Source organism: Maniola hyperantus, chromosome 11 (genome assembly GCF_902806685.2).
Source record: "Maniola hyperantus chromosome 11, iAphHyp1.2, whole genome shotgun sequence".
Classification (NCBI taxonomy): domain Eukaryota; kingdom Metazoa; phylum Arthropoda; class Insecta; order Lepidoptera; family Nymphalidae; genus Maniola; species Maniola hyperantus.
The window spans coordinates 589,946-617,722 of record NC_048546.1 but is presented as its reverse complement, the minus strand read 5'-3'; the positions used below and the strand labels follow the sequence as shown (position 1 = coordinate 617,722).

The 27,777-nt window shown below is 39.2% G+C and overlaps 1 protein-coding gene across 1 annotated transcript; it reads left to right on the top strand.

Moving 5' to 3' along the window:
• Positions 1-230: 230 nt before the first annotated feature.
• LOC117986646 (deubiquitinase otu-like) lies at positions 231-26,330 on the top strand. Its single transcript, XM_069501917.1, has 15 exons — positions 231-344; positions 581-831; positions 909-1,006; positions 2,734-2,888; positions 5,608-6,069; positions 6,993-7,289; positions 7,839-8,023; positions 12,143-12,253; positions 14,061-14,169; positions 17,002-17,202; positions 17,727-17,872; positions 19,609-19,742; positions 21,703-21,795; positions 22,383-22,570; positions 24,026-26,330. The coding sequence occupies exons 2-15, from the start codon at positions 601-603 to the stop codon at positions 24,145-24,147; spliced, it is 2,532 nt and encodes an 843-aa protein (XP_069358018.1). The 5' UTR covers positions 231-344; positions 581-600; the 3' UTR covers positions 24,148-26,330.
• The last annotated feature ends 1,447 nt before the right edge of the window (positions 26,331-27,777 follow it).

Genomic DNA, 27,777 nt, shown 5'->3' with positions numbered 1-27,777 from the left:
ATTGTACAATGGTGGATTGCAGTATACTAGGCTACAATTGCCGAAGCGAATGTACAATAGAAGGAATAACATCTCACATTAGTAAGTACCTCTGCTTGAGCGAGAGGGACTGAGAGGGCTACGCTAGTTGCATATCTGTAGGTATATATATCTGTGCCTAACGTACACGGCACCCTAAAAATTTGCGTTGGCAACACTGGAACGTATTTTGATTATCCTTCCCGCCGGCACTTGACGGTTGCTTTTGGCACGTGCAATTTTTTCCGTGTATGCTTGAAATTAATATTCCGTATAAGTTAGAAAGATTAACACTGATGCTGACTGCTGGGATATAAATTATCTTGGTGAGTGCAATGATGATATTTTTCTCTTGATGTACGCTATATTTATTGTGCACGTGTTGTGTATTGTAGACAGCTAAACAACCATTTGCATTCACAACTCATGTTTAGCTATGATTTTACTAATCTACTGTTTACAGGACGTTTAGGTACTTAATTATTTGTGATGCGAATTTTTTATGATTCGATCGGAAAGTATCGGTGCGAGAATAGCGTCATTTGTTTTTGTTTACCTACAGATCGTTAGCAGTGTTAAACAATGTCGCCTTCCCCGATCCGTTGCCGTGGGCCGTGGAGAGTACACAAGCGTTCATCGGAGCCAGACCGCTGGCTCGATGAGATGGGTTTTTTCAGGAAACATACCGCCCGAGACGCCAGTTGTCTCTTTAGGGCCGTGTCTGAAATCATTTACAATACGCAGCGGTATTTTCATAAAGTTCGCATGGACTGCGTTCAGTTCATGGCATCCCATCGCCACCTTTTCGAGGGGGTAGGTCTTTTAAACTCTATTTTTCTTGAGATACCTCAAAGTTCAATTTGATCCTAACACAATGTTTCTGTTTGTAGTCCTTAAATTGTCCATTCGAAAATTATCTTAGAGAGATGTCTAATCCTTCAGAATGGGGCGGACTCATTGAAATATCTGCTATGAGCCACCTCTATAGGTAAGAACCACAATTTCATCTGATTAGGCACTAAGCTGTTTTCTAATATTATAAAATCATTTATACACTTCATACTGACTCCATTGCATATAAATATAATGATTTTTAATCAATATATTAAACTTTAAACAATTTCTGTATGCTAATAAGAAATTTGAAAGCCAGATTTTCATTCTTTCGTAGGTACCTGACATGATTTGTATTGTAATTCGAAACCAAATTAAAACTAAAGTAGATACCTAACTAAGGTTACCCTTCTGTTTATTTTAAGTTTGCCTTTTGCCAGACTAAACAAGTGGGCCTTGCTAAGATAATAGTGAATGGCCTGCTCAGTGCTCAGCAAATAGGGATGAGACGTATTTACGCTACCAGGTTTTAAAACCAGGGCTTTGCTTGGAAGTAGGGCGCCCTGGTGCGGGTGGAATTTACTTGCAAGTAATTCTTCACAAATAGGATTGTGCTCCTTATACATATGACAACACGGACCGAATTTCTATGCAAGTATTTTTGCAAGTATTTTCCACAAATAGGAATGTGGACTTTATATGTATGACGACACGGATCGATTTCATATGTCATAAAAAGATTTGGACCTTCAACGTATTTTTTACCTGACTACGGCAAAGGCAAAAGTAAGGGTTATGAGAACGGCCGGGGCTTCGAACTTGCAAGTCTTTCTTCACAAATAGGATTGTGCACCGTAAACATATGAAAACACGGTCCAATTTTCTATGCAGTAAAAAAACTTCGAACTGGCAAGTATTTCTCACAAATAGGATTGTGGACTTTATATGTATGACAACACGGATCCATTTTATATGCCATAAAAATACTTCGACCTTCAACGTATTTTTTACCTGACTACGGCAAAGCCAAAAGTAAGGGTTATGAGAAGGGCCGGGGCTTCGAACTTGCAAGTCTTTCATCACAAATAGGATTGTGCACCTAATACATATGAAAACACGGTCCGATTTTCTATGCAATAAAAATACTTTGAACTTCCAAGTCTTTTCACAAATAGAATTGTGCTCTTTATATGTATGATAAAAGATTACCTAAATGATAAAAGAGCCTGGATTTGACCTGCAGCTAGTTCCAGCAACGCACAAGACTGCAAATACATTTTTATACATGGCATATTCTTGTACCTATATCAAATATTTGAAAAGAGCCACCGCCGAGTTTCTTGCTGGTTCTTCTCGGTAGGAAAGGCATTCCGAACCAGTGGTAGATGCATCTGACTATTCGAAAGTACTTGTAAAAGTTTATTTGAATAAAAAAGATTTTTATTTTATTTTATAACACGGCTAAATTTCCTATGCTATAAAATTACTTCGAGCTTTACTGCCAAATACTTTAAAGTATTTTAAAACCTGGTTTTAGACCCTGGTATTTTTACGTACTCTTACTTGGAAGCCCTGGTATTGAATTTAGCAAGTATGTCTCATCCCTATCAGCAAATGACAATGTATTTCAATGTTTGTTTAAAGATACTGCATCCTGTTTAGATTAGTTTCAAATTTTATATTGATTAATTGTTATGGTTTTGTTTTAACTGAGACCTTATACAGTTTTCGTGTTGTATTTCTTTAAAACTCATTACAAATACCAAATGCTTTCTTAAAATTTAAATTTAAAGCAATTTTTTAGTTATAACTTGTTAGTTATTCATTATATAAATCAGAAAAGTATAACTTAAATCATCAATATGTATATAATCATTGCAGGCGTGATTTCGTTATTTTTGAAGCTAATAAAGGTCCTCAAACTAATATATGTAACGGCTACAAGGAGACCATCTACCTATTCCACTTGCCTGATACTAAACACTTTGATGTGGTTCACACTAAAGAGTACATACATGCGTCATCATTTTGTCAGTGTAAGTTTTCTACTGCGCCCCTAGCACCAAATCTGTAATAATTATTCATGTTGCATATTATAACGAAACGAAAAGTAAAATAATGCAGTTTAATGCTTTACTAGCTTATTATCGCAACTTTGTCGGCGTGGACTACACAAATTTCGAACCCCTATTTCACCCCCTTAGGATTGAGTTTTCCAAAATCCTTTCTTAACAGATGCCTATGTTTTAAATTTTAATAGCTATCTGCGTGCCAAATTTCAGTCCGATGCATCCAGTAGCTTGAGCTGTGCATTGATTGATCAGTCAGTCAGTCAGTCACCTTTTCATGACTCATGACCTCTTTCCATTGCTCACATAATCGTAAATTTTATTGGGATAATGTGGCAATGTACACAATCTCTAAAGTAAACTAAAATGACACTTCTAAATCTATTGCTATCCCTTTCATAATGCTGCTTGCGGAAAAGGATAGCACTAGATTTAGACCTGTTTAGTTTACAGATTGTGTACAAGAGAATCAGCCCCAATATTATAGTAGGCTCCCAGATCTTTCCTGTACAGTCCCATTTGCACTTGACAAAAAATGCAAAATATTTCCTATTAATATACCAGTACCAGTATATAACAGTATTTCCTATTCATTTTTCATATTATTTCATACTTAAGTTATCATTAGCCTCTCTTTGCATTTGTTCAAATTAAAACTTAATATGCCCGGATCACAGCTGAAAATCAAAGTTCTGCATTTTGTGTGTTGACCCATATGATGCAGGACGTTGTGCACCCATTTAGGGTGTTGTCACAGATGAAACTATTAAGTTTGTATGTTTTGTTTTTATCAACAACAAATAAATGCATTTTCTATCTTCCTTGTTTTCAATTTCTTATAATATACTGCCAGTCTAAGTGAAAGAGTGTCAGCCAAAAACAGATTGTGTTACTAGCATTAATTGTTTTCAACGTTTGGTACTAGGGGTGGTTTTTTTATATTTTTGACCACTGCGAATTGCTTTTATTAATTTTGCATCCATAGCAGCTTACAGTCAGTATGACACTGGGAAATTAATGAAAAATAAATGTAACATTGACCGTTAAATTGCTTTACCACCCTTATGACGCTTACACGGGCAGTTGAACTTTCACAATTGCAGACAATTTAGTTAATTATGACGTCACGGCAATTTACTGCAATACCTAGCAATACCTGAAAAATTCAGCAATGTTATGCAAAATAATTGCTCCAGATTGCTGTACTTATTGCTCCAGATTGATCCATACATGCTTACGAGCAACAATTGCTTAGAAAATTGCCCTCTTAGGTTGAATGTTGTTTGCACATCATTTACTACAAGGTCTATTTCCCTTGCAAGTCTGAGCCAGTGGCGTAACAATAGGGATCTCTTTCGTGGCGCAGGTTCTAGTAATAGCTATGCTCCGGAAATCCCTGCTTTCTGTTTTGAGGATGCTTGACAAATCCCTGTTTTCTGTTTTGAGGATGCTCGATAAATCCCTGCTTTCTGTTTTGAGGATGCTCGACAAATCCCTGCTTTCTGTTTTGAGGATGCTCGACAAATCCCTGTTTTCTGTTTTGAGGATGCTCGACAAATCCCTGCTTTCTGTTTTGAGGATGCTCGACAAATCCCTGTTTTCTGTTTTGAGGATGCTCGACAAATCCCTGCTTTCTGTTTTGAGGATGCTCGACAAATCCCTGTTTTCTGTTTTGAGGATGCTCGACAAATCCCTGCTTTCTGTTTTGAGGATGCTCGACAAATCCCTGCTTTCTGTTTTGAGGATGCTCGACAAATCCCTGCTTTCTGTTTTGAGGATGCTCGACAAATCCCTGCTTTCTGTTTTGAGGATGCTCGACAAATCCCTGCTTTCTGTTTTGAGGATGCTCGACAAATCCCTGCTTTCTGTTTTGAGGATGCTCGACAAATCCCTGCTTTCTGTTTTGAGGATGCTCGACAAATCCCTGTTTTCTGTTTTGAGGTATAAGAAAAGCTCCACTACATTTGATTTTTGGATGTTGGTTTGATTGTGGGATGTTGGTTAACCTTCTTTACATTGAGAGAGGGTGATTCAATGAATTTGCCACATAGTGTATAGTGGTAGGCAGTGGCGTGCACAGGGTTTGAAGCCAGGGTAGGCATTAGCTAGGTGAGAACCTGTTTACTGGCTGGTCATAATGAAAAATATGCATTGAGCCATTACAACTGCGGTAAGCAGTGCATTTGTGCCTTTATGACCTGCACGCCACTGGTGGTAGGGTAAAGTAACACCATTAATCTGACTCACTGACACTGAACTTTGATTTGCTGGAAGTTGACAAAAAAGGTAAAGCAATTGTATGGTCGACTATCCAATGCTATATTTATTTATGTTTTTTATTTGGAAGGATTTCTTTTCTGATAAATAATCTTTACTTTTAATGATTAATTTCAAATCATAAAATAAAATGCAATTTTAGCATATTTCATTAATTTAGGGGTATATTTTTTATGCCTAGCACTGCCTGTATGCTGTAGGATGTCATAATATTGCTACAGCTAGATAGAAAACGTGAGAACTTTTATTATTTTACTTGTATATTCTTAAAACTAATTGCTTATCATTTTATTGCATACCAAGTATTGTCAACGGCAAACAATGGTAAGGTTTCAAATATACATTTTTTTGAACAAAATGTGATATTCAACCAATGTATCGTGTTTCAAATTGTAAATATATTTTATAGCGTTGGTATACGAAGTACTGTACGACGGAGTGTACCAACTGAAGGATCTGCCCTATGCGGTGGCAAAAATGCTCCATGACAACGTTCAGTCGCACCACATTGAGTATTTCATGTCAGAAAACGTCGAACGTCGTAAGAAACAGAAAGAGAGATCTAAAGTCTTCATCGAGACTTTGAATGAGAAAGACAAAGACGGCAATAATAATGCATTAGCATTGAAATGCAAGCATCATACAGAGGATGTGGAAAGAGCGAGTTTACTCAAAGAATCCCTCAGCATCCTCGTGTTCAACCGCAGCTTGATACATCTGGAGAATGTTTGTATGAACTGTTTGAACGTGAACAGTGCTAAAGACTTGCTCGATAATGGAATTACCCCATTCCCATATAAAGTAGCTAAGGCTTTGGATCCGGATATTTATCGGAACATAGAGTTTGACGTCTGGAGTGAGCTGAGGCGAGGTACTGTTATTTCTCAGCCTGGACTGTATGTTTTTTAAAAAACTTGTCACTGGATTATGTTACAAATTGCTATATTCATCATCATTATCAACCCATGAACTACCGGCCCACTACTGGGAAGGGTGTCCTCTCAGAATAAGGACTTAGGCTGTAGTCCAATGATGCCTAAGTGCCGATTGGCAGACTTCACACACCTTTGAGAACATTATTTTCTTTTTAGTTCTGTTTTTATTTTTAACAGAGCAGTCGTTTTTTATTTTTAAGGTTCCGTACCTCAAAAGAAAATAGGAATCCTTATAGAATCACTTCGTTGCCTGTCTGTCTGTCGTGTCTGTAAAGAAAACCTATAGGAACCTGCCTATGAAAATTGGCAGGTAGGTAGATCTAATAGCACAAGTAAAGGAAAAAATCCGAAAATTGCGAATTTGTGGTTATATCACAAGAAAAAAAATTAAAATGTGTTCATGAACAAATACTAGTATTTTCAACTTTCAAAGTATAATCACACAGTGGGGTATATGACAGGGCTTTACTTGTACATTCTAAAACAGATTTTTGTTTATTTTTATGCCTAATAGTTTTTGATTTATCATGCAAAATGTCGGAAAAATACGACTAGTACGGAACTGAGAGTGCGCGAGTCTGACTCGCACTTGGCCGATTTTTTTATTACGATTTGTTCTACAATTTTGTTCGAAACCAAGAATATCTACCAATCGGAAGTGATTGTAATTACATTATATCTTTAAAAATCAGTGCTAGGCAGTAGGCTATGATATGGTGAGCCGAACATACATTTACGCCAACTGCAATGACGAGTTTTCTATTCTCAAAATTTACAGTCAAGGCTTTGGATATCATTGTAACTCACTTTATCATATTATGAGTAAACGGAATTATTACGCGAAATTACATATTTACAGAACTGCGTTACGGTACTACAAGGTACTATGATGGGAAGACTTTGCAAGTCGGAGTCAAGTGTCGTTGTAAACTGCACCCGGAACAACCAGTACCGTACAATTGCCACATCCAGGAGATGCATCCGGATGGAGGACCCTGCCTGGTCTTCATTGAGGAGTTGGGGGAGAAACGAGTGCTGAACTTTGACCAGTTGGAACCTTTGCCGGTTGAGCAAATAAAGCCTTGGGCACCGCCCTACAGATATTCGCGGGCTAACTCCCAAGTTTTGAATTTAAGCCAAATGATGCAGCAAATAGGTGTGCTTTTTACATATTATATTTTTTGTGTATGTTTATTGTTTATTATATATTTATTTATTTGCTTTTTATATATTTTCTGAAAGATAAAGGTTCATACACATTGTGGTGGCACTCATTTCAGTTATTTGTATTTATATTTCACATTTAGGTTGTACCAAAAATGTAATGGAAAAGACTGACACATATTCTAAAAATACAATGAAACAATAAATTTTTCCTGTACAAATTAGAACTATGTTTCCTTTTATTTGATACCGAATTCGATACGTTTGTCACATTTATGCTGTCTTTGTTATACACAATATGACATGTGGAACATTGAGATGAACATGCCTTTTATCAAATTCTAATAAGCATTTTCGAGTTACGATCAAACGGAAGAATATACATACAAAAACATACACTGCTGAAATTATTTGTTTATCCCCACAATGTGTATAGTCTTTTTACTAAAAATGTAGGTAGTGAATTTACAAAATAACCTTACAAAGTTACTGTGAATCAAAAAACATTCGAAATATTTCATGCTCCATATTTTCACGTCAGGAAAAATAACTCGCAAACAAGGCACGAGCAAGGCACGTAAAGCCAAAAGTGAGGAGACCAAGCCTTCGGAGGGTGCTCCATGTGGAACCGTCCAAACGGAGATAGGCACATGCCAGGACATGACCTGCTTCTTCCAGTCCTACACCTACCCACATCTGGACTACATGAACTTGCAGCCGATGCCCGTTAGTTTATAGCATGAATACAAATCGGTCGAGGGTTCCGTACCATCGTATAGTTCTTGCATTTCACGAAGGCGAGTGGCTTATGCTTGTGTTTAAGTCGTATCGGTATAAGTAAGGTACAGTAAATGTGTGCGTGTGCGAGCGCTTGCTTGCGACTGATTGGTCCGACATGCACGCACACTTACGCAATGCCCATGTAAACGACGTAACCACAAGTAAAGTTCACTCGCCTTCGTGAATTGCAAGAACTGTACAAGAACTTTTTAATTTTCATGGCTGTCATATTGAAATATTGATTATTTCAAAATAATTTTAAATACTTATCAAAAATTGCTGACAGGCAGGAATCGAACCCGCGTCTCCTGGGATCGCGCCCGATGCTCTGACCACTAAGCTACGGCACACTTGCGAGACGAAATTTGTGATATGTATGTAGATAAGCTGTGATAGCCTAGTGGTTAGGACGTCCGCCTTCTAATCGGAGGTCGGGGGTTCGATCCCGGGCACGCACCTCTAACTTTTCGGAGTTATGTGGGTTTTAAGTAATTAAATATCACTTGCTTTAACGGTGAAGGAAAACATCGTGAGGAAACCTGCATGCCTGAGAGTTCTCCATAATGTTCTCAAAGGTGTGTGAAGTCTACCAATCCGCACATGGCCAGCGTGGTAGACTATGGCCAAAACCCCTCTCAGAGAGGGAGACCCGTGGTCTGTAGTGAGCCGGTAATGGGTTGATCATGATGATGATGATGATGATGTTCACTCAGTACTGAAACGACTTAACTATTTGTTGTTAAGTCGCTTCAGTACTGAGGACAGCGGAGGCTTAGTAATAGGGTCCCGTTGGCACCCTTCGGGTACGGAACCCTAAAAACGACGCGCGATGGCAGCAGCGACGCATTTTCTAATATTTTTTTTAATACCTAGAGATAGCGAGCAAACGAGCAGGCGGGTCACCTGATGTCAAGTGATTACCACCAAGAATATTTACAAGGAACTGTATTTGTCTTTACGTGCAACTTGAGTCTAGTTTAGTGCTTATTTTGCTCTAAACATTTTCACTTTGTCAGCAGCGTATGCGAATCGAGTCGTATTTACGTTATGTCTAGTGAATTACTATTGTTTCTCACGCTTTCGTGTTGAAGATTTTTTTTATTACTTCAAAACATTTTTTTTATTTAACTCTGCTTCGATAGTAGTACTACTAACGGGCAAGGAAAAATAACACAAAACACGCGTATAGTACGCGACAGGTCTTGATGGCAATCGGGGCGGGGCCGCCCCGCACACCCGCACAGCCTCCGGGTTAACCCGGTGTGGGTGAGCGCGGGTGTACGGGGCGTCCCCCCGCCTCATAGCCCGATTGCCATCACGACCTGTTGCGAACTATATATACAACAGTCTGAAAGGGATCTCTTTCCCCTCTCTTTTTTAGTTCAGTTCCAGTTCCTTGTATAATGCATAAATTTTGAGAAAGGACTCGCCATATTTCCTCTTTGTGTCAACAGTCAACTGTCATGTCATAAGTACGATTTGATACTGTAAATCCAGTACAGACCGTTGACTGTAATTTTCCCCTGACGTTATGTTGGCACCATTGCGAATCACACAATAATGAACCCTAAATTCTAAGGAATAAAGCATACAAATCAATGGTGCCAACATAACGTCAGGGGTAAAGTTATAATTAACGATCTATACTTTTGAAATGACAGTATTAAATCGTACTTTTGAAATGACAATTGCCACATAGAGCAGAATTAAAAGTTCAAGTAGCCGAGGTATAAAAGCTGTCAACGCGCGTTCTGATCACGGCTTCATAATTACCTATTAGTTAGGTCGAAGTAGTGGCATTTAGATAAAGGGTATTTATAAGCATGCCACATTGTCAAAATTACTACGAACTATGAACTTAGGTTGTATAAAATGATGTTCTTATGACCTATTGCTTAATATACCTACTACTTCATTTTTAGGGTTCCGTACCTCAAAAGGAAAAACGGAACCCTTATAGGATCACTTTGTTGTCTGTCTGTCTGTCAAGAAACCTACAGGGTACTTCCCGTTGACCTAGAATCATGAAATTTGGCAGGTAGGTAGATCTTATAGCTGACATTTGGGGAAAAATCTGAAAACCGTGAATTTAGGGTTAGATCACACAAAAAAAAATTAAATTGTGGTCATGAACTAATAATTAGTATTTTCAACTTTCGAAGTGAGTGTCTATGTCAGTGGGGTATCATATGAAAGGTCTTCACCTGTAAATTCTAAAACAGATTTTTATTTATTTTTATGCATCATAGTTTTTGAATTATCGTGCAAAATGTCGAAAAAATAAGACTGTAGTATGGAACCCTCATTGCGCGAGCCTGACTCGCACTTGGCTGGTTTATATATATATATATATTGTTGTTTGTATATTATCATCATGACATGAATCTAACATGGATCTAATAATGAAAGCAGTATATATAAGTATAGATAAGCAAAATAAATCTAAGTAGTATATTTTTTCTAATCTGCTTTTGATTTTATTTTTCTACATATCATATGCCACTGAAAAAAGCTAACTGTAAGTTGTTATTTTTTTATGTGGTCTTTATACACACACAAACATTACAAAAAAAACACACACACATCTTAAATATTATAAGATAGAGTAGGGTCCCGACTCCCGATATCCGATGCTAAAACTAATTTACATAGTTTTTTTAAATTCTAAATTTATATTTACTACATAAATTTCAAACCCCATTTAACCCACTTAGGGGTGGAATTTCGAAAAATTCTTTCTTAGTGGATACCTACTCTTTACAAAGAACACATCATTCAAATTTCATTTCTCTAGGACCAGCGGTTTAGGCTCTGCGATGATATAAGTATATAAGTCAGTCAGGACTTTGAATACTAATATTATAAATGTGAAAGTGTGTCTGTCTGCTAGCTTTTCATGGCCTATCAGTTTAACCGATTTTGATGAAATTTGGTACAGAGTTAGCTTACATCCCGGGGAAGGACATAGGCTACTTTTTATCCCGGAAAATCAAATAGTCCCCTAAATCCACGCGGCCAAAGTCGCGGGCATCCTCTAGTTTTATATAAGTATACATAATAGATAACTATAGGTACAGATTGCAGTACCAGCAAGTGGGATGCTTATGAATGCCGATCTATATCGTAGCTTGCTTTCTAGGAATAGATAGTAGCTGCAGTAGTTCAGTGCTTGTTTAGATGTTTTTACTTTGTAGTTTAGTGTAAATATTAGTTCTTTTTGTTTTGTGAAGCTTGTATCCTTTTTAATTTATTCATTGTAGTTTAGAATCAATTTTGACTGTGGTAAAGAATAAAAGCAAAAATATATAACATTATAATATTTTCTTTTGTTTTATTCAGCATTCTCTAGGTAAGACCTATTTAAGTGCCATTTTTTTTTTCATTTTTCTATCCACCCTTTGAATAGCCCCATATTTAGTTTTTAGCAAGATCATCAAATTTTGAAAAAAATTGTAAATCTCTCAAAATGTTATCCTAAGTTATCCGACTAAATAAATTCCTGGTGAAAAGTTCACTATAAGTGTGCAAAATTTCAACCCTACAGCCTTAAATAAAATTTCAACCCTACAGACTTAAATAAAATTTCAGTGACAACCAGACTTAAATAGTGAAGTTAGGATGTCTATAATGTAAATTACCTGGTGATATTCTTTTTCATACGGAGGTTTATGAAAGGGATAGCAATACATTATAAATGTAGAAGAAACCGACTACTCACGTAATTTAGTCGCCGTTAGCCCGTAGTTTTGAACCCATCCGGAGTCTTTTTTCGAAAAAAAGCCCCGGATGACTTCAGGGAACGACTAGGGGACTGAGTATTAGGAAAGGACTATGAGGGGACCCTTGAAAAATGCTTTAATTCAAATGAAAGGGTGTTGGAAACACTTGGCAAGAAAAAGTTTGTCCTCTCAAGTATAAATTAAATACCTTCAAGGCAAGAGTGAATAGGCATCTTTTGACAAGCGCGCTCCTATCTAGACCTCATCATTGCTTTGGCATGAATATTGTCAAGCGTGAGCCAATGTCACAATAAAAAAGTGTTGAATATGTACTCGTATGTTCCAGGTTGAGATTCAAGCATTGCCCCTAATGGTGGACTGCCGGCCGGCGGGCGCTCCGCCCCACGAGATCGCGCCACCTTCCAATGGCGCTCCGCCCGAGAACCATCAGAACCAGGTATGTTAAGCATACACTCTACGACTTTTTAATTAATATAAAAAAATTAAGAGCGCAATACATTAAAGATAGCCTGCATAGATGAGGGGCAGTCCTCGGCGTATTTTTTTGTCCATCAAAATAGGCCGCTTAACGACACAAGGGACTTACACTGGAATTCATAGCCAAGATAGGGGCTTCTTTAGGGGACCATTTAGACTACATATTGTGTCTTATTCTTGTTCTTTTTGTTCTCGAGTCGACGCGCGGTCACCTCAAACATGGGTAGCCCAAAAAGCCGCAACCACTATAGTTCGGTCTTAAAGGTAGCCATCGTGGTGAAAAGATTAGTCAGCCTACTTATCTGTTTGTGTAGTGCTGCTGCCAGGGACGCCGGCGCGCGGGGTGATCAAAGTCAAAGTCAAAGTCAAATGATTTATTCAAAATAGGTAATAAATTACTTGTTATGATTGTCTGGTATGGTGTTAGATTTGTAAGATATAGTGGTGATAATTATTACGCAAACTTAAAACTAAAGCTACGAGGGTTCCAAACGCGCCCAGGTCTGAGAAGAGCCCACAACAAAATCACGTCAAACTAAGCACCACGCGGAGAGGCTCTTTTATTAAAGTTGAATATGACACTCGTGAAATGAATTCCAGTGTAAAAGTACCCCACATCGACAGACCGGACCGCACATAAGTACGGGGACTGACTTTCCAAGGCGTATCAACGCACAGCGGATTTTAGTCTGGGTTGAATCCGCTATCTCAAATATAGAGATGAACCCAGTATTCTCTTAGAATAGAATAGAATAATAGAATAATTCTTTATTTGCATAATGTGGTACATAAGATGTTGAATCTAAGAAACAGTCCAGCACATTAGCCATGGCGGCGTACAAATATAGTTAACAGTTGAGATTATTGAGTGTGACTAGATATTTTTTTATAAAATACAGGCAAATCATAAAATTAAACTTAGTAAGTACGAGTAATAAATAAAATGTCAAAACCAAGCGAATATAGGCACTGTAATAAGCTTTTTTTTTTAAATAATGTCCAACAATAGAATGTCAAAAACGCTTTTTATCATGTTGGAAAAATTCTTCTTTGGAAACGTCTTCTGTTTCTCAAACCTTAAGTACATTACAAAACAACGTAATTTATTTTGTTTATTTTGTTTATTTGAAAGTAATCAACAGCGTAAATACATAATTATTATTTAAATTTAAATCTAGGTATAACAGAAGGCCAAAAGAGATTACTTAAAATTATAATTAAACTATTTTAACAGAATAGAGTTAGAATAAATGTAGGTATATACAATAATAAAATAAAATTACAACAGTGTGTGTATGATTGTATGTGTGTGTGTATGCGTGTGAGAGTGTGTGCTTATGAGTATGTGTGAGCGTGTGTGCATGTGTGTGTGTGTGTGTAAATGGGAGTGTATGATTGCATGCATATTTAGATGTTAGCTACTTTTTTTTGTTTTACGATGATAGTTTCTTAATTCCTTTTTAAATTTATTGTTTGATAGGTAATCTCTGAATATTTGCTATTTTTTGGCAGATCTACACATTTGTCCTAACCTCAGCTTGACAGGATGTTACCGACATCATTTAATATGTTGCTGTATTCAAAACACAGTAATTCCTTCAAAATTCATTTTACAATTATTTTAATGTCTTCTGTAGATTGTCAAAAAAGTGTTTTCTTTTGTGTTGAAATATATTTTGATCTTATACTTGATATCCTATACTTTTAAATGTAGAAACCTTCGATTTTGTCGGACATCCCACGACATCTCACGTCTTGTACTTTAGCAGGCGGGTGGCAGTGGCGACTTAGTGCCGCAGGCGGGGGCCGCTCCGGCCGTGCGAGCCTCCACCCCTGCCACCAACGTGGTCACCACGTACTCCGCCAACTACAATGGTACGTATTGGGGACATAGCCGTCTTTGACGTGAAGCACTCCTTTAGCGGGCGGGGGCCGCTCCGGCCGTGCGAGCCTCCACCCCTGCCACCAACGTGGTCACCACGTACTCTGCCAACTACAATGGTACGTATTGGGGACATAGCCGTCTTTGACGTGAAGCACTCCTTTAGCGGGCGGGGGCCGCTCCGGCCGTGCGAGCCTCCACCCCTGCCACCAACGTGGTCACCACGTACTCCGCCAACTACAATGGTACGTATTGGGGACATAGCCGTCTTTGACGTGAAGCACTCCTTTAGCGGGCGGGGGCCGCTCCGGCCGTGCGAGCCTCCACCCCTGCCACCAACGTGGTCACCACGTACTCTGCCAACTACAATGGTACGTATTGGGGACATAGCCGTCTTTGACGTGAAGCACTCCTTTAGCGGGCGGGGGCCGCTCCGGCCGTGCGAGCCTCCACCCCTGCCACCAACGTGGTCACCACGTACTCTGCCAACTACAATGGTACGTATTGGGGACATAGCCGTCTTTGACGTGAAGCACTCCTTTAGCGGGCGGGGGCCGCTCCGGCCGTGCGAGCCTCCACCCCTGCCACCAACGTGGTCACCACGTACTCTGCCAACTACAATGGTACGTATTGGGGACATAGCCGTCTTTGACGTGAAGCACTCCTTTAGCGGGCGGGGGCCGCTCCGGCCGTGCGAGCCTCCACCCCTGCCACCAACGTGGTCACCACGTACTCTGCCAACTACAATGGTACGTATTGGGGACATAGCCGTCTTTGACGTGAAGCACTCCTTTAGCGGGCGGGGGCCGCTCCGGCCGTGCGAGCCTCCACCCCTGCCACCAACGTGGTCACCACGTACTCTGCCAACTACAATGGTACGTATTGGGGACATAGCCGTCTTTGACGTGAAGCACTCCTTTAGCGGGCGGGGGCCGCTCCGGCCGTGCGAGCCTCCACCCCTGCCACCAACGTGGTCACCACGTACTCTGCCAACTACAATGGTACGTATTGGGGACATAGCCGTCTTTGACGTGAAGCACTCCTTTAGCGGGCGGGGGCCGCTCCGGCCGTGCGAGCCTCCACCCCTGCCACCAACGTGGTCACCACGTACTCTGCCAACTACAATGGTACGTATTGGGGACATAGCCGTCTTTGACGTGAAGCACTCCTTTAGCGGGCGGGGGCCGCTCCGGCCGTGCGAGCCTCCACCCCTGCCACCAACGTGGTCACCACGTACTCTGCCAACTACAATGGTACGTATTGGGGACATAGCCGTCTTTGATGTGAAGCACTCCTTTAGCGGGCGGGGGCCGCTCCAGCCGTGCGAGCCTCCACCCCTGCCACCAACGTGGTCACCACGTACTCCGCCAACTACAATGGTACGTATTGGGGACATAGCCGTCTTTGACGTGAAGCACTCCTTTAGCGGGCGGGGGCCGTTCCAGCCGTGCGAGCCTCCACCCCTGCCACCAACGTGGTCACCACGTACTCCGCCAACTACAATGGTACGTATTGGGGACATAGCCGTCTTTGATGTGAAGCACTCCTTTAGCGGGCGGGGGCCGCTCCAGCCGTGCGAGCCTCCACCCCTGCCACCAACGTGGTCACCACGTACTCCGCCAACTACAATGGTACGTATTGGGGACATAGCCGTCTTTGACGTGAAGCACTCCTTTAGCGGGCGGGGGCCGTTCCAGCCGTGCGAGCCTCCACCCCTGCCACCAACGTGGTCACCACGTACTCTGCCAACTACAATGGTACGTATTGGGGACATAGCCGTCTTTGACGTAAAACACTCCTTTAGCAGGCGCAAGCTTTCTTGAAGTTAAGATTATATACAGGGTTACAGGAAAAGAGGACACGATCCCGTTAAGGGGTTATAGTACAGGACATTAGCTATCAAACGACCCCTAAAGTGCTCATGCAAAAGTGTATCGTTTTCGAGTTATTCATTTTTTTATTTTTTTCTTGGTAAAAGGGTGTTTGCCACTTTAAAAATTAATAAAAAAAAGGAACAATGTATTTCAGCAGATTTTTTTTAATTCCTTGCTAGTACATATCCTTGTTAATAATAAACAGTTATAAAGCTAAAAAAAACTTCAAGCATTTTAAAATTACAGCCCAAAAACTGTACAAGTTTTCGATTTTTAAATTTAATTCTATTTTATTGTACCAATGGATACCTAACGAAACGTAGATGTTTTTAAAATAATCCGCAGGATAAGTGCCATAGTAATTTTTACAGAAAATTTGCAAGTTATTCAAAGAATTAAATTTAAAAATCGAAAACTTGTACAGTTTTTGGGCTGTAATTTTAAAATGCTTGAAGTTTTTTTTAGTTTTATAACTGTTTATTATTAACAAGAATATGTACTAGCAAGAAATAAAAAAAAATCTGCTGAAATACATTGTTCCTTTTTTTTATTAATTTTTAAAGTGGCAAACACCCTTTTTCCAATAAAAAAATAAAAAAATGAATAACTCGAAAACGATACACTTTCGCATAAGCACTTAAGGGGTCGTTTGATAGCTAATGTCCTGTACTATAACCCCTTAACGGGATCGTGTCCTATTTTCCTGTAACCCTGTATATAAGCGCAACAGAGACTAGAGCTATCTCGCTCATGATTCGCGCGTACAAAACTGCGCGTAGGAAACAACCAAACAAAAACCAACCAAGTGCAAAAAATATTTTTTGAGTTATCGTCCAAAAATGTGGGAATTTTCAAAAACGATTCTAAAAGAGTATGCTACATAGGACCAAACTGAAAACTAATTTTAACCTTGATCCTCTGGTATGTAACTTTATCTTGTTGGTGTGTCAGGTGTGATGAACCCGGCGCCGCCTCCCGTGCCCATGGGCGTGGGCGGCGTGGGCGGCGTGGGCTACGGCTGCGCGCCCTACCCGTGCGGCGTGAAGAGCGTGGTGTGGTGCGGGCCGCACGCGCCGCCGCCGCCGCCGCCCGGCGTCAACCCGCACGTCTACAAGAGCGTCCAGCCCAACGGCGCCGACCTGCCCATGAATGGTAAGTCATCGTCAACCCATCACCGGCTCACTACCGAGAACGGGTTTCTTCAGAATGAGAAGGATTTGCCCATAGTTATTTGGTCAAGTTTACTTAAATTAAAATTGTTATTTGCTTGTTTAAATTATCAAACGTACTGTTATAAATTTATAATTAATATCTATTTAAGTAATCTGTAAAAAAAAAACCTATTTGGCCTTATTTTCAGTCTGTTATTATGTAAAATTATATTGTATATATCGCTATTGATTGCAAAAAACCAATAAACTAAACATAAAATAAAATAAAATAAAATATTCTATAGTCTATCACGCTAGCCTTGGATTGGTAGACTATACACGCCTTTGATAACTGATGGAGAACTCAAGTATGCAGGTTACCTCATGATATTTTCCTTCACCGTTAAAGCAAGATATTCTTAAAATGCACATAACTCTGAAAAGTCCGAGGTGCATGCATCAAACCTATCACCACTTTTTAGTTTAAAATGATAGTTAAATGTATAGAACTTATGTATTGCACAGATATCGCGACGCTGAGGTTCTACTTCAACCTCGGCGTGGACTGTATGTGGGCCGCGTACGGCGCGCAACCGCAGGCGCCCGTGCCGCTCCCGCACCCGCACCCGCACGCACCGCCCAGGCACTATTCGCCGAGGGACATCTCCCAGGTATGTTCATTGTACCTTTTTTTTTTGGTTGGTTTTGACAGACAGTCCGTATAAAACATGGCCAAAGGTTTTAAATTTCCTCTACCCTACTACTACCGTTTTCCGGATCCAGGTGAGGATACCACACAACACGTGCTACATACACAATGCAACACATGCCCACGAATCCCCACACAATGCAACACGTGCCCATAAATCAGTACACAATGCAACACGTGCCCATAAATCAGTACACAATGCAACACGTGCCCATAAATCAGTACACAATGCAACACGTGCCCATAAATCAGTACACAATGCAACACGTGCCCATAAATCAGTACACAATGCAACACATGCCCACGAATCAGTACACAATGCAACACATGCCCACGAATCAGTACACAATGCAACACATGCCCACGAATCACCACACAATGCAACACGTGCCCATAAATCAGTACACAATGCAACACATGCCCACGAATCACCACACAATGCAACACGTGCCCATAAATCAGTACACAATGCAACACATGCCCACGAATCAGTACACAATGCAACACATGCCCACGAATCACCACACAATGCAACACGTGCCCACGAATCACCACACAATGCAACACGTGCCCATAAATCAGTACACAATGCAACACATGCCCACGAATCACCACACAATGCAACACGTGCCCATAAATCAGTACACAATGCAACACATGCCCATAAATCAGTACACAATGCAACACGTGCCCATAAATCAGTACACAATGCAACACGTGCCCATAAATCAGTACACAATGCAACACGTGCCCATAAATCAGTACACAATGCAACACGTGCCCATAAATCAGTACACAATGCAACACATGCCCACGAATCAGTACACAATGCAACACGTGCCAATAAATCAGTAGGGCGATTGTCTAAAACCTGCATCAATCATTATTACAATATCAATTGTTCTGATTGGCTGAAGTTGTGCGATTCTTGTTGCAACAATGCATTGTGGCCAATAGTGAGCGAGCATTAACCAATCAGAGATGATTGCGATCGTGACATTGTAGCTGTCAAACAACCGCGGTAGGGCCACAGTACACCATTGGCCAGCCAAAAAAATACTATGTAGTACTATGGAAGCGCGCAGACTGATTGCGAGTTAGGGCCGGTTGTTTCAAACCATTGGTCTTCGTAAGATACGTTCGTTAAAATTTAACAGACGTAGACGAACTTTAACATCTGTTAATTTAAGAGCGTTGCTTCATTACACAAAAAACTGTACGTCATTGTTATTCTGGTTACGAAACTAACCCTAAAAATTAACTTACTTTTCCGTATCCTTTTTTATTTCATTTTATATTAAATTATATAGTTATTGATATTGCTACTTCGCATTTTAAACACTTTTTCTTTTTTAAAAATTCTCTTTCATCTTCAAAAAAACTACCATTAAAAGCATTGAATTCAATTGATTCCATTATATTTTGTAAATAAAATATTCCGTTTGTAAGAAGTATGAAGTTACGAACTGATTTGACGATCACCAATGGCGCCAGCACTGGTTAACGTAAACGTAACTTTTTAACGAACGTTAGCGCTAATAGATGCTGAATCAACGCTTTTTCTTTTCTTACGTTCGTTAGCGCCATATTTAAAGGTTACGTGTCCGTCAAAATTTGTTGAAACAACCGGCCCTTAGTCTTACTGACACCCAGTCTTCGCATTTCCACAGTCTAAATATTATCTGTGCTTGTCAACAGGACATGCAGCAAATCTCCTTGCACGAGCGCGGAGCGGGCGCGGCGCACGACGGGGGCCACAAGCACAAGCCGCAGGACAAACCATCGCTCAACCAATCCAAGGGGCAGGGCCAGCGACCGCTATTGGGACCCAGGTAGGTGGGGCCTGTAGTTACCACCTTGCCGGTAAAGCCGTGTGGCAAGCGGTTTAGCGTTCCGATACGATGCTCAGTAGAAACTGATCGGGGGTACTGGTGTTAGTGTAATGAAACTTCCATAACCCTTCTAAGTTAACCCACTTTCAGTGGCGTGCAGGTCATAGAGGCATAAAAGCACTGCTTACCTAGTTGAAATGGCTATGTGCTCATTTTTCATGATGACCTGTCATTAAATAGGTAGTTAGCTAACTAATGCTTACCCTAGGTTCAAACCCTGTGCACGCCACTGCCCACTTTCATCTTAGGCTGAGATCTATAGATCGTACACTTTGACTTTGACTAAGTTGTTTGACTTATAAAATAAAATAAATAAATAAAATAGCCTTTATTCACTGATACACTAGTTATACATCTTATATTACTAACTAATAGACATGTGTCCGCTATAGCTTAACTTAACTGAAAACCGCTGCCGTGCCTATAGCGTACCGTAGCGTTATTGTCGTAGCTAGCAACGGTTTTCAGCTAACATCTATGACGAACCACCTGACAACGCAACACTGCCAACTGGCAACTGACAATGCATTGTTTGGTTTTTTGGTAACTAGAAACGCAATAATTATGCCTTCTCTTTCTTTCTTTCACTGAAAGCTGAGAAGGAGCGGTTATTGGCTACCGGCTTAGTAACTAAGAACTTGGTAAACCAAAGCCGACCTTATCTCTACGCTAAGGCTTAACTGTACAAGTACTTGTCCATTACACTTTGATCTATCATTCTAAATACAGTTAGCCTTAGAGTAATAGAGATAAGGTCCTCTTTGGTTTATCAATCTTCATGAAATGTTTTTGGTTAACTGGACTGTGGCAAACTATTCGTGCAGGCGTCCACTATAGTTTGACCTATGTCAATGATCAAATTAAACTTTACTGCTATGGTTGTGATTACTTCACGATATTCATGAAAGTAAAATTGGTTTTATTTTAGTGAATATGCGCGCGCTAGCTATACAGACGGTATTGATACGGCAGCTAGCTTAGTTACTACTACGGAAACCGCTGCGCGTTGCGCATATTAAATTAGTTGAAACACAACTCTGATACCGATATTCGGCAACGGTTAACAATATCGGTATTGAAACTAAGTAACTGTTGATTAACCGTTGCCGTAAATAGCCAATAACGCTCATCTTTACTAACTAACCGTATTACTAATTTCTTATTTTCTATTATTTAATTATCCTATCCTACATAATTTATTCTAAAAAATTAGTAACACCAGCAATTTACAGTTCAGGTTGTCCTCTTTGGACATAGGCCTCCTCTAGACCTCTCCTGTTTGACTTAAGTTTCAGTTAAAATGAGATAGATTTATGTTGGCGATTTAACGCTGGCTCGTTTAAACACTGTCTTAAGATTAAGTTCGCTCTATAGATTTCAGCCTTAGACTGTATCATCGCTTATCACCAGGTGAGATCGCAGTCAAGGGCTAATTTGTATCAGAATTTAAAAAACGACGAGTCAATGACCCACTGTATGATGTACCAAGAGCTGATCAGAACGAAATAAAACCTTGTGATAAGGAAAATACTATTTTCAAATCGGACGATAAGGATATTAGTCTTGAACAAGAAATGAATAATAATAATAATAATTATGCTTTTTATATTTTACAAACTTCATATTATGGTTTCTTATTTGTTAGTTTAATGTATAAAACGGGTACATACCACGATTAATTTTCGTTTTTATTTGTCGATATTTCAACCCAATTGCAATTGGGTTGAAATATCGACAAATAAAAACGAAAATTAATCGTGGTATGTACCCGTTTTATACATTAAAATATGTCGTTAAACCACGAAATAAGCTTAAAATCATTATTTATTAGTTGTTTTAGTAAATAGATTAAAAGTTAGTTTTAGTTTGTTAGTCTATTTGGATTGGTTCTCTGATATAGGTTCAAACGTGGCAACAACCAAGATAACAACCAGAACAACAACCATAACAAGGGCCACAACAACAACACGCCAAACAAGGGACCAAACAATCGGTAAGTCACTTTTTTTGTGGTACAAATTTAAATTTTATCTTCAGTATTATTTTATCTGAGAAATATTGGAAATGTGATAATATATCAAAAAAAAATTTGTTTAAACGCAACTATTAATTACTAGCTGATGTCCGCAACTTCGCGTGGATTTAGATTTTTTAAAATCCCGTGGGAACTATTGACTTTCCGGGATAAAAAGTCGGTGAGGGTTTTCACTATATTCATGCAAAACTATTAAGCCATTCTCTTGCTCCGTTGCGGCGTAACTGAATGACAAATCAACAAACTAACACACTTTCGCGTTTATAATAATGGGTAGTGATTTATTAAATTATTTTTGTGGTAACACGTTTTAACATTATTTTTTTTTTTTTTAAATTCAGATACAAGTTAGCCCTTGACTGCAATCTCACCTGATGGTAAGTGATGATGCAGTCTAAGATGATAGCGGGCTAACCTGGAAGGGGTATGGCAGTTTTTATTAAACCCATACCCCTTTGGTTTCTACACGGCATCGTACCGGAACGCATGTACGAATCGTACATGGTAATGAAGGAGCCTTTTAGAGCCAAATTGTTTTTTTCCAGGCGCAATTCACATACGGACATGCGCGCACCGCCAGCATTCGTGCCGGGCGCGAACATGGGCGCGGTCAACGTGGGCGCTGTGGTGGGCGACGAGTGCGCGGTCGAGGCGCCCCTCGTCCCCTACCCCTACATCCCCTACCCGCCGCCCATCTACCCGGTGCAATACTACCCGATAGAGTCCGACCCAGGTGAGGACACTACGTGGCACGTCATCATATATTCGCTACAGGTCCCCACGAATCAGTACACGTGCCCACGACTCAGCATACAATGCTGCACATTAACATGAAACTGTAAATAACGCGACACTTAGCCACGAATCAGTACGTACGTCACACACGCCCATGAATCAGTATAAAATGAAAATGAAAATGAAAATCTTTTTTATTCGTATAAACTTTTACAAGTGCTTACGAATAGTCGGATGCATCTACCACTGGTTCGGAATGCCTTTCCTGCCGAGAAGAACCAGCAAGAAACTCGGCGGTTGCTCTTTTCAAATATTTGATATAGGTACAAGATTATGCCATGTATAAAATAGTATTTGCAGTCTTGTGCGTTGCTGGAACGAGCTGCAGGTCAAATCCACGCTCTTTTATCATTTAGATAATCTTCAATTGTGTAATATGCTTTTTTCAGGAGCATATTTTTAATAGATTTTTTAAACTTGTGCAAAGGTAAGTCCAAAATAGTTTGCGGGATTTTATTATAAAAGGTAATACCAATACCCACAAATGACTTTTGGACTTTCCTGAGGCGGAAGGCAGGAGCTGCAAGTTTATTTCTGTTTGTTTCTGTATACGACGTAACACGTGCCCACGAATCAGTACACAACGTGACACATACCCACGAATCGACATACAACGCTGCACATTCCCATGCATTACGTTTCATAACGCGAACTTAGCCACGAATCAATATGAAACGTTACACCTTAAACCCAGTTTCACTAGCCCTTAAATCCTCTTCAACCTAGTTGCCTGGTAGAGATCGCTTCACAGCGATAAGGCCGCTGATTGTATGTTCTTCTTTTACATGTTTCTTTTTGTGTCTTTTCTTTTTGGTGTACAATAAAGAATATTAAACTAAACTAAACTAAAAACGTCACACATTCCCGCAAATCAGCATTTTGTAAGCTGAAAATAACATTTTTCGATTACCTATTGCTTATACTATCTTGTTTTTACATTTTTAGATTTTTCTCGCTTTGTTTTCTTCGGTTGTAATACAACTTTTTTTTTTTTTTTTTTTTATATTTTATTTATTCACAACTTAGAACTATCCTTACAGGCTAACCTAATGCGATAGCTAAGTAAACTTAAATTATTTATATCTACTTATTACCTATTACATACTTTTTACTATTTACAACTAACTGACTAAAACTTACATAACCCTACTTTATTTAAAAACTTAACAAAAACGTTGTGGCCCTTGTGAACTCGCCCAGTGAGCAGGTGAACAGGTCGATGTGTTCAGCGACCGAGTTGAGCGTGCAAGTCGCGCGCGTGCGCGGCGCCCGCTGCAGCAGGCAAGTGCGAGCGCACGGGAGGCCTGCGTCTGCGTGACCCACTGTCGTTCGGCACACAAAAGCGTAACTCCTCCTCCTCCTCCTGTTAACTTATTAATTTAATGTCGGGCAGGTATGATGGGCATGATGGGCGGCATGGGCTACGTAAGCTACGACGATGGCGTGGAGTACGCGCCGGTGCAGCACTTCTACCCGCCGCCCTACCCGCCGCCGCACCTACCCGAGCACAAGTAAAGCGACTACCCGCGGTATTCACTCCACTACCTGGCTGATACCTACAGCGTACTTCGACATTACTTTAGAGTTAAAAAGAAACAGAGTTATGGGCATGTGTGCTTAGTATGCGATTTTATAGTCGACGCATTTTAAACTGAGTCGTCGAGTTATCTGTCTGTTTCGCTCGCACTTACCTACGATCTGTAAGTGCGAGCGAAACAGACAGATAAATCGACGACTCAGTTTAAAATGCGTCGACTATAGATCTCACCGAACGCTGATAGAATTCTATTCAGGGTTAAAGTAAAACTAATCTAAATTACCTTGTTTTAAAGCTCAAGTTCGTTCATACATCTACAGACTGCACTCCAAATGAAACGTTATGAAATTAAAATCGGTCGTACCGAATTTTCGACTTAAAATCAAGGAGTTTTATGTCTATTTTACTATGACGTTTGTGCTTCGACGCTCTAATTCTATTAACGTTGCTGTAATGTAAAATATCATACTAACAGTCGTACTCAGAGTCGCTAATCGTTACTTAAAGTTGAGTTAAATCAAGACAGATTTATGTGAGAAATATAGCTCTGTCTCGTTTTAACTATCGATCGAGCTATCTATAGATCTCACCCTAAGTCTGAGTAAAGTCAAAGTACACTTTACAGATCTCTTTCTTGCACTCCTCTACTTCATCTATATGGTCAAATCTTCTATATATTTAGCGTTATTAACTCGGTCTTCAATGTTAGAAAAGTCAGTGGCCGATGATCGTTTTGAGTGGCCAACCAATCACAAACGAGCTTTCCGTACTAACCTTAGTATAGATAGAGTAACAGAGAGAGCCTTATATTAACTCTTTTTCTCCGTTGATAGAGTACAATTAAATTACTGATGGGGGTTTTTAAATTTCAAATTTTGAGTGGAAAAAAAGTTTTGCAATCAATATTTTATACGAAATTTTAACAATAAAATTGCTTTTCGTTTCTTACCAATTATTGAAGGATGATTGATTTTTGTTTATTTTCTATTTATGCGATTATTTTGTCAAAATTTCGTGTGAAATTGTCATCTGTTACCTTGATTACCTGTTACCGAGATTGCATATTGCTTGATTTCGAGTAACTATACACTACGACAGAGTAAAGCAGACCTAAACGTCATTGTTTTAAAGTAATTTATTGAGTAAGCATAAGTGTTAACGATTTTTTCTTTATTTCTGGAAGAGAGGGCTAGATATATGGACAAACTTGTACCTTGAAGCAATGGGAATTAGGTCCATTTTACGATAATGTTATAAACCTCGCCAAGATGTATACAAACTTATACTTGGCCTTTTCTATTAGAAATGACCATTTTTTTTCGATACAATTGTTTTTACCTGTCTATCTATACATTGAATACCGAGTCTCATACGATAGTACATATAGGAAAGTACATATTATTATTTGTGTAAAACACTACTTTTTTTTTAATCTAACATAATATTATATTTATATGTAAAAACCCCTATAAAGTGCTGAGAAGTAATCTCAAAATTGTCTTTTCAGAATTCTAGCTCCATAAACTACCGCTATACAAAAATCACATCATTTTATTACTATGGTCCAAGACCCTATTTCTCTGATAATATCGGTTCATTCGCAATTTTGCACATATTTGAGAGAGTTCATACCCTTAGCACTGGCAACATTAACTCTCAATCTGTCTCACTTACTAACATATAACTAACCTTCTAAAAAACAAATAGTCCCACCAACTAGTATACTCTGTTACCTTAAAAAGCAAACTTTTACTCAAAATTTGAACGATTTTGAGTTAATCTCACTTAACATTTATTAAGAACATATCAAAAAATAATACTATGTGGCTATTATTATTCATTTTTTAAATAAAATGTAAGACACGACTTTGTTTCAGTTTAGAACTGAATTAAAAACTAAAAGACTGACCTAAAATTAGTGACAGGGTTTTGTCTTTTACCAATGTTCAGTGTTTGTCGTAAAGGTGATCGCCCACTTAAGGAGGAGAGACAAAAAAATTAAGGTTTTTTTGGTATTAAATATATTTTTTAACGTAAAAATATTAAATATTTTTCTATAACCAAAGTTAATATCGAAATATATAAAAGGGAAAGCTGACTGACTGACTGACAGACTGACTGACTGACTGACTGACTGACTGCTGACTGATCTATCAACGCACGGCTCAAACAAGTGGCCGTCCACTTGTTTGAGCCGTGGATCGGGCTGAAATTTGCAATACAGATAGCTGTTATAACGTGGACATCCGTTAAGAAAGGATTTTTGAAAATTCAAACCCTAAGGGCGTAAAATAGGGGTTTGAAATTTGTGTAGTCCACGCGGATGATGTCGCAGGCATAGCTAGTCAAGATATAAAATAAATGTAACCACATTTGACACCTACTTACAACTGCATCGAATAACGCTCACGACGGACTAATAGTACCCCACTAAGGCATACACAGACCGGACCTTAAAAAATAGAATAATTAACATTTCAAGGGCACACAGCGAATTTTAGTCCGCCTCGATTTATTTTCTCTTTTTACGATAATATCACTTTCAGTTCATTTTAAGAATTTAGAGGATCGCTTCTTATGTGATGGGTGTTCACCTTCAATAGACATTAAAAAAAAATTTGAACTGTCATAAATATAAAATTGGGGTACAGTTTTCTTTTACTCTCTTACAAATTGACCCTTAACGACAATTGCTCATCGAAAAACGGTATACGATTTAAAATTAACAAAATGGCAGTGACTAGGTTGTGTAGGTTGTGTGTATCGTATTGTCTAAATGACATACTGCGCTAAAATTTAAGACTCCTACAGCCGTACTCAGTTGCTTAATCGTTACTTAAGCTCACATAAATCTGTCTCGTTTTAACTCGATCTTAAGTAACGATTAAGGTTTCTTAACTACTTTAGTTAAAATAATATAATTAGGGTTTTTCAAAAATCCCGTGGGAACTCTGATTTTCCAGAATAAAAAGTAGCCTATGTCCTTCCCCGAGATGCAAGCTGTCTCTGTACCAAATTTCGTCAAAATCGGTTGAACGGTAGAGCCGTGAAAGGCTGGCAGACAGACGGACACACTTTCGAATTTATAATATTAGTATGAATTTGGCGCAGTATGTTGTATTCTCAATATGATTAATGTACAGTGACAATAGATTTAGACTGTTGTCTTTTAATATTTTGTGTCTAACTTGTACTTAATGAATATAATTATTGGAAGTAATATACATGTGTTTAGATGTATGTAAGCAACACGGGCGCAATATTTGACAATTTTTTCAAGCAGCCCTTCGCATACCTATAACCCAACCCGGTCAAGCTAAGTTTGCACCTCGCGTCGATTAAATTTTAAAAATTAAAACTCAACAATTGGCAGACAAAAATTTGTAGTGCGTGTATGTTCGCATCTTTGTCACCGATACACGACGTACTACGAATTTTTGTCTGCCACTTCTTGAGTTATTTAAAAAAAAAAAAAATCGACGTGAGGTGCAAACTTAGCTTGACCGGGTAGTAAATGTAAACAATTATTATAAAAGTAGTTTACTGTAGTGAGATTTTGATATGATAGAGCGAAATGGCATTTAATGGGATAGATCATTTAATATTTT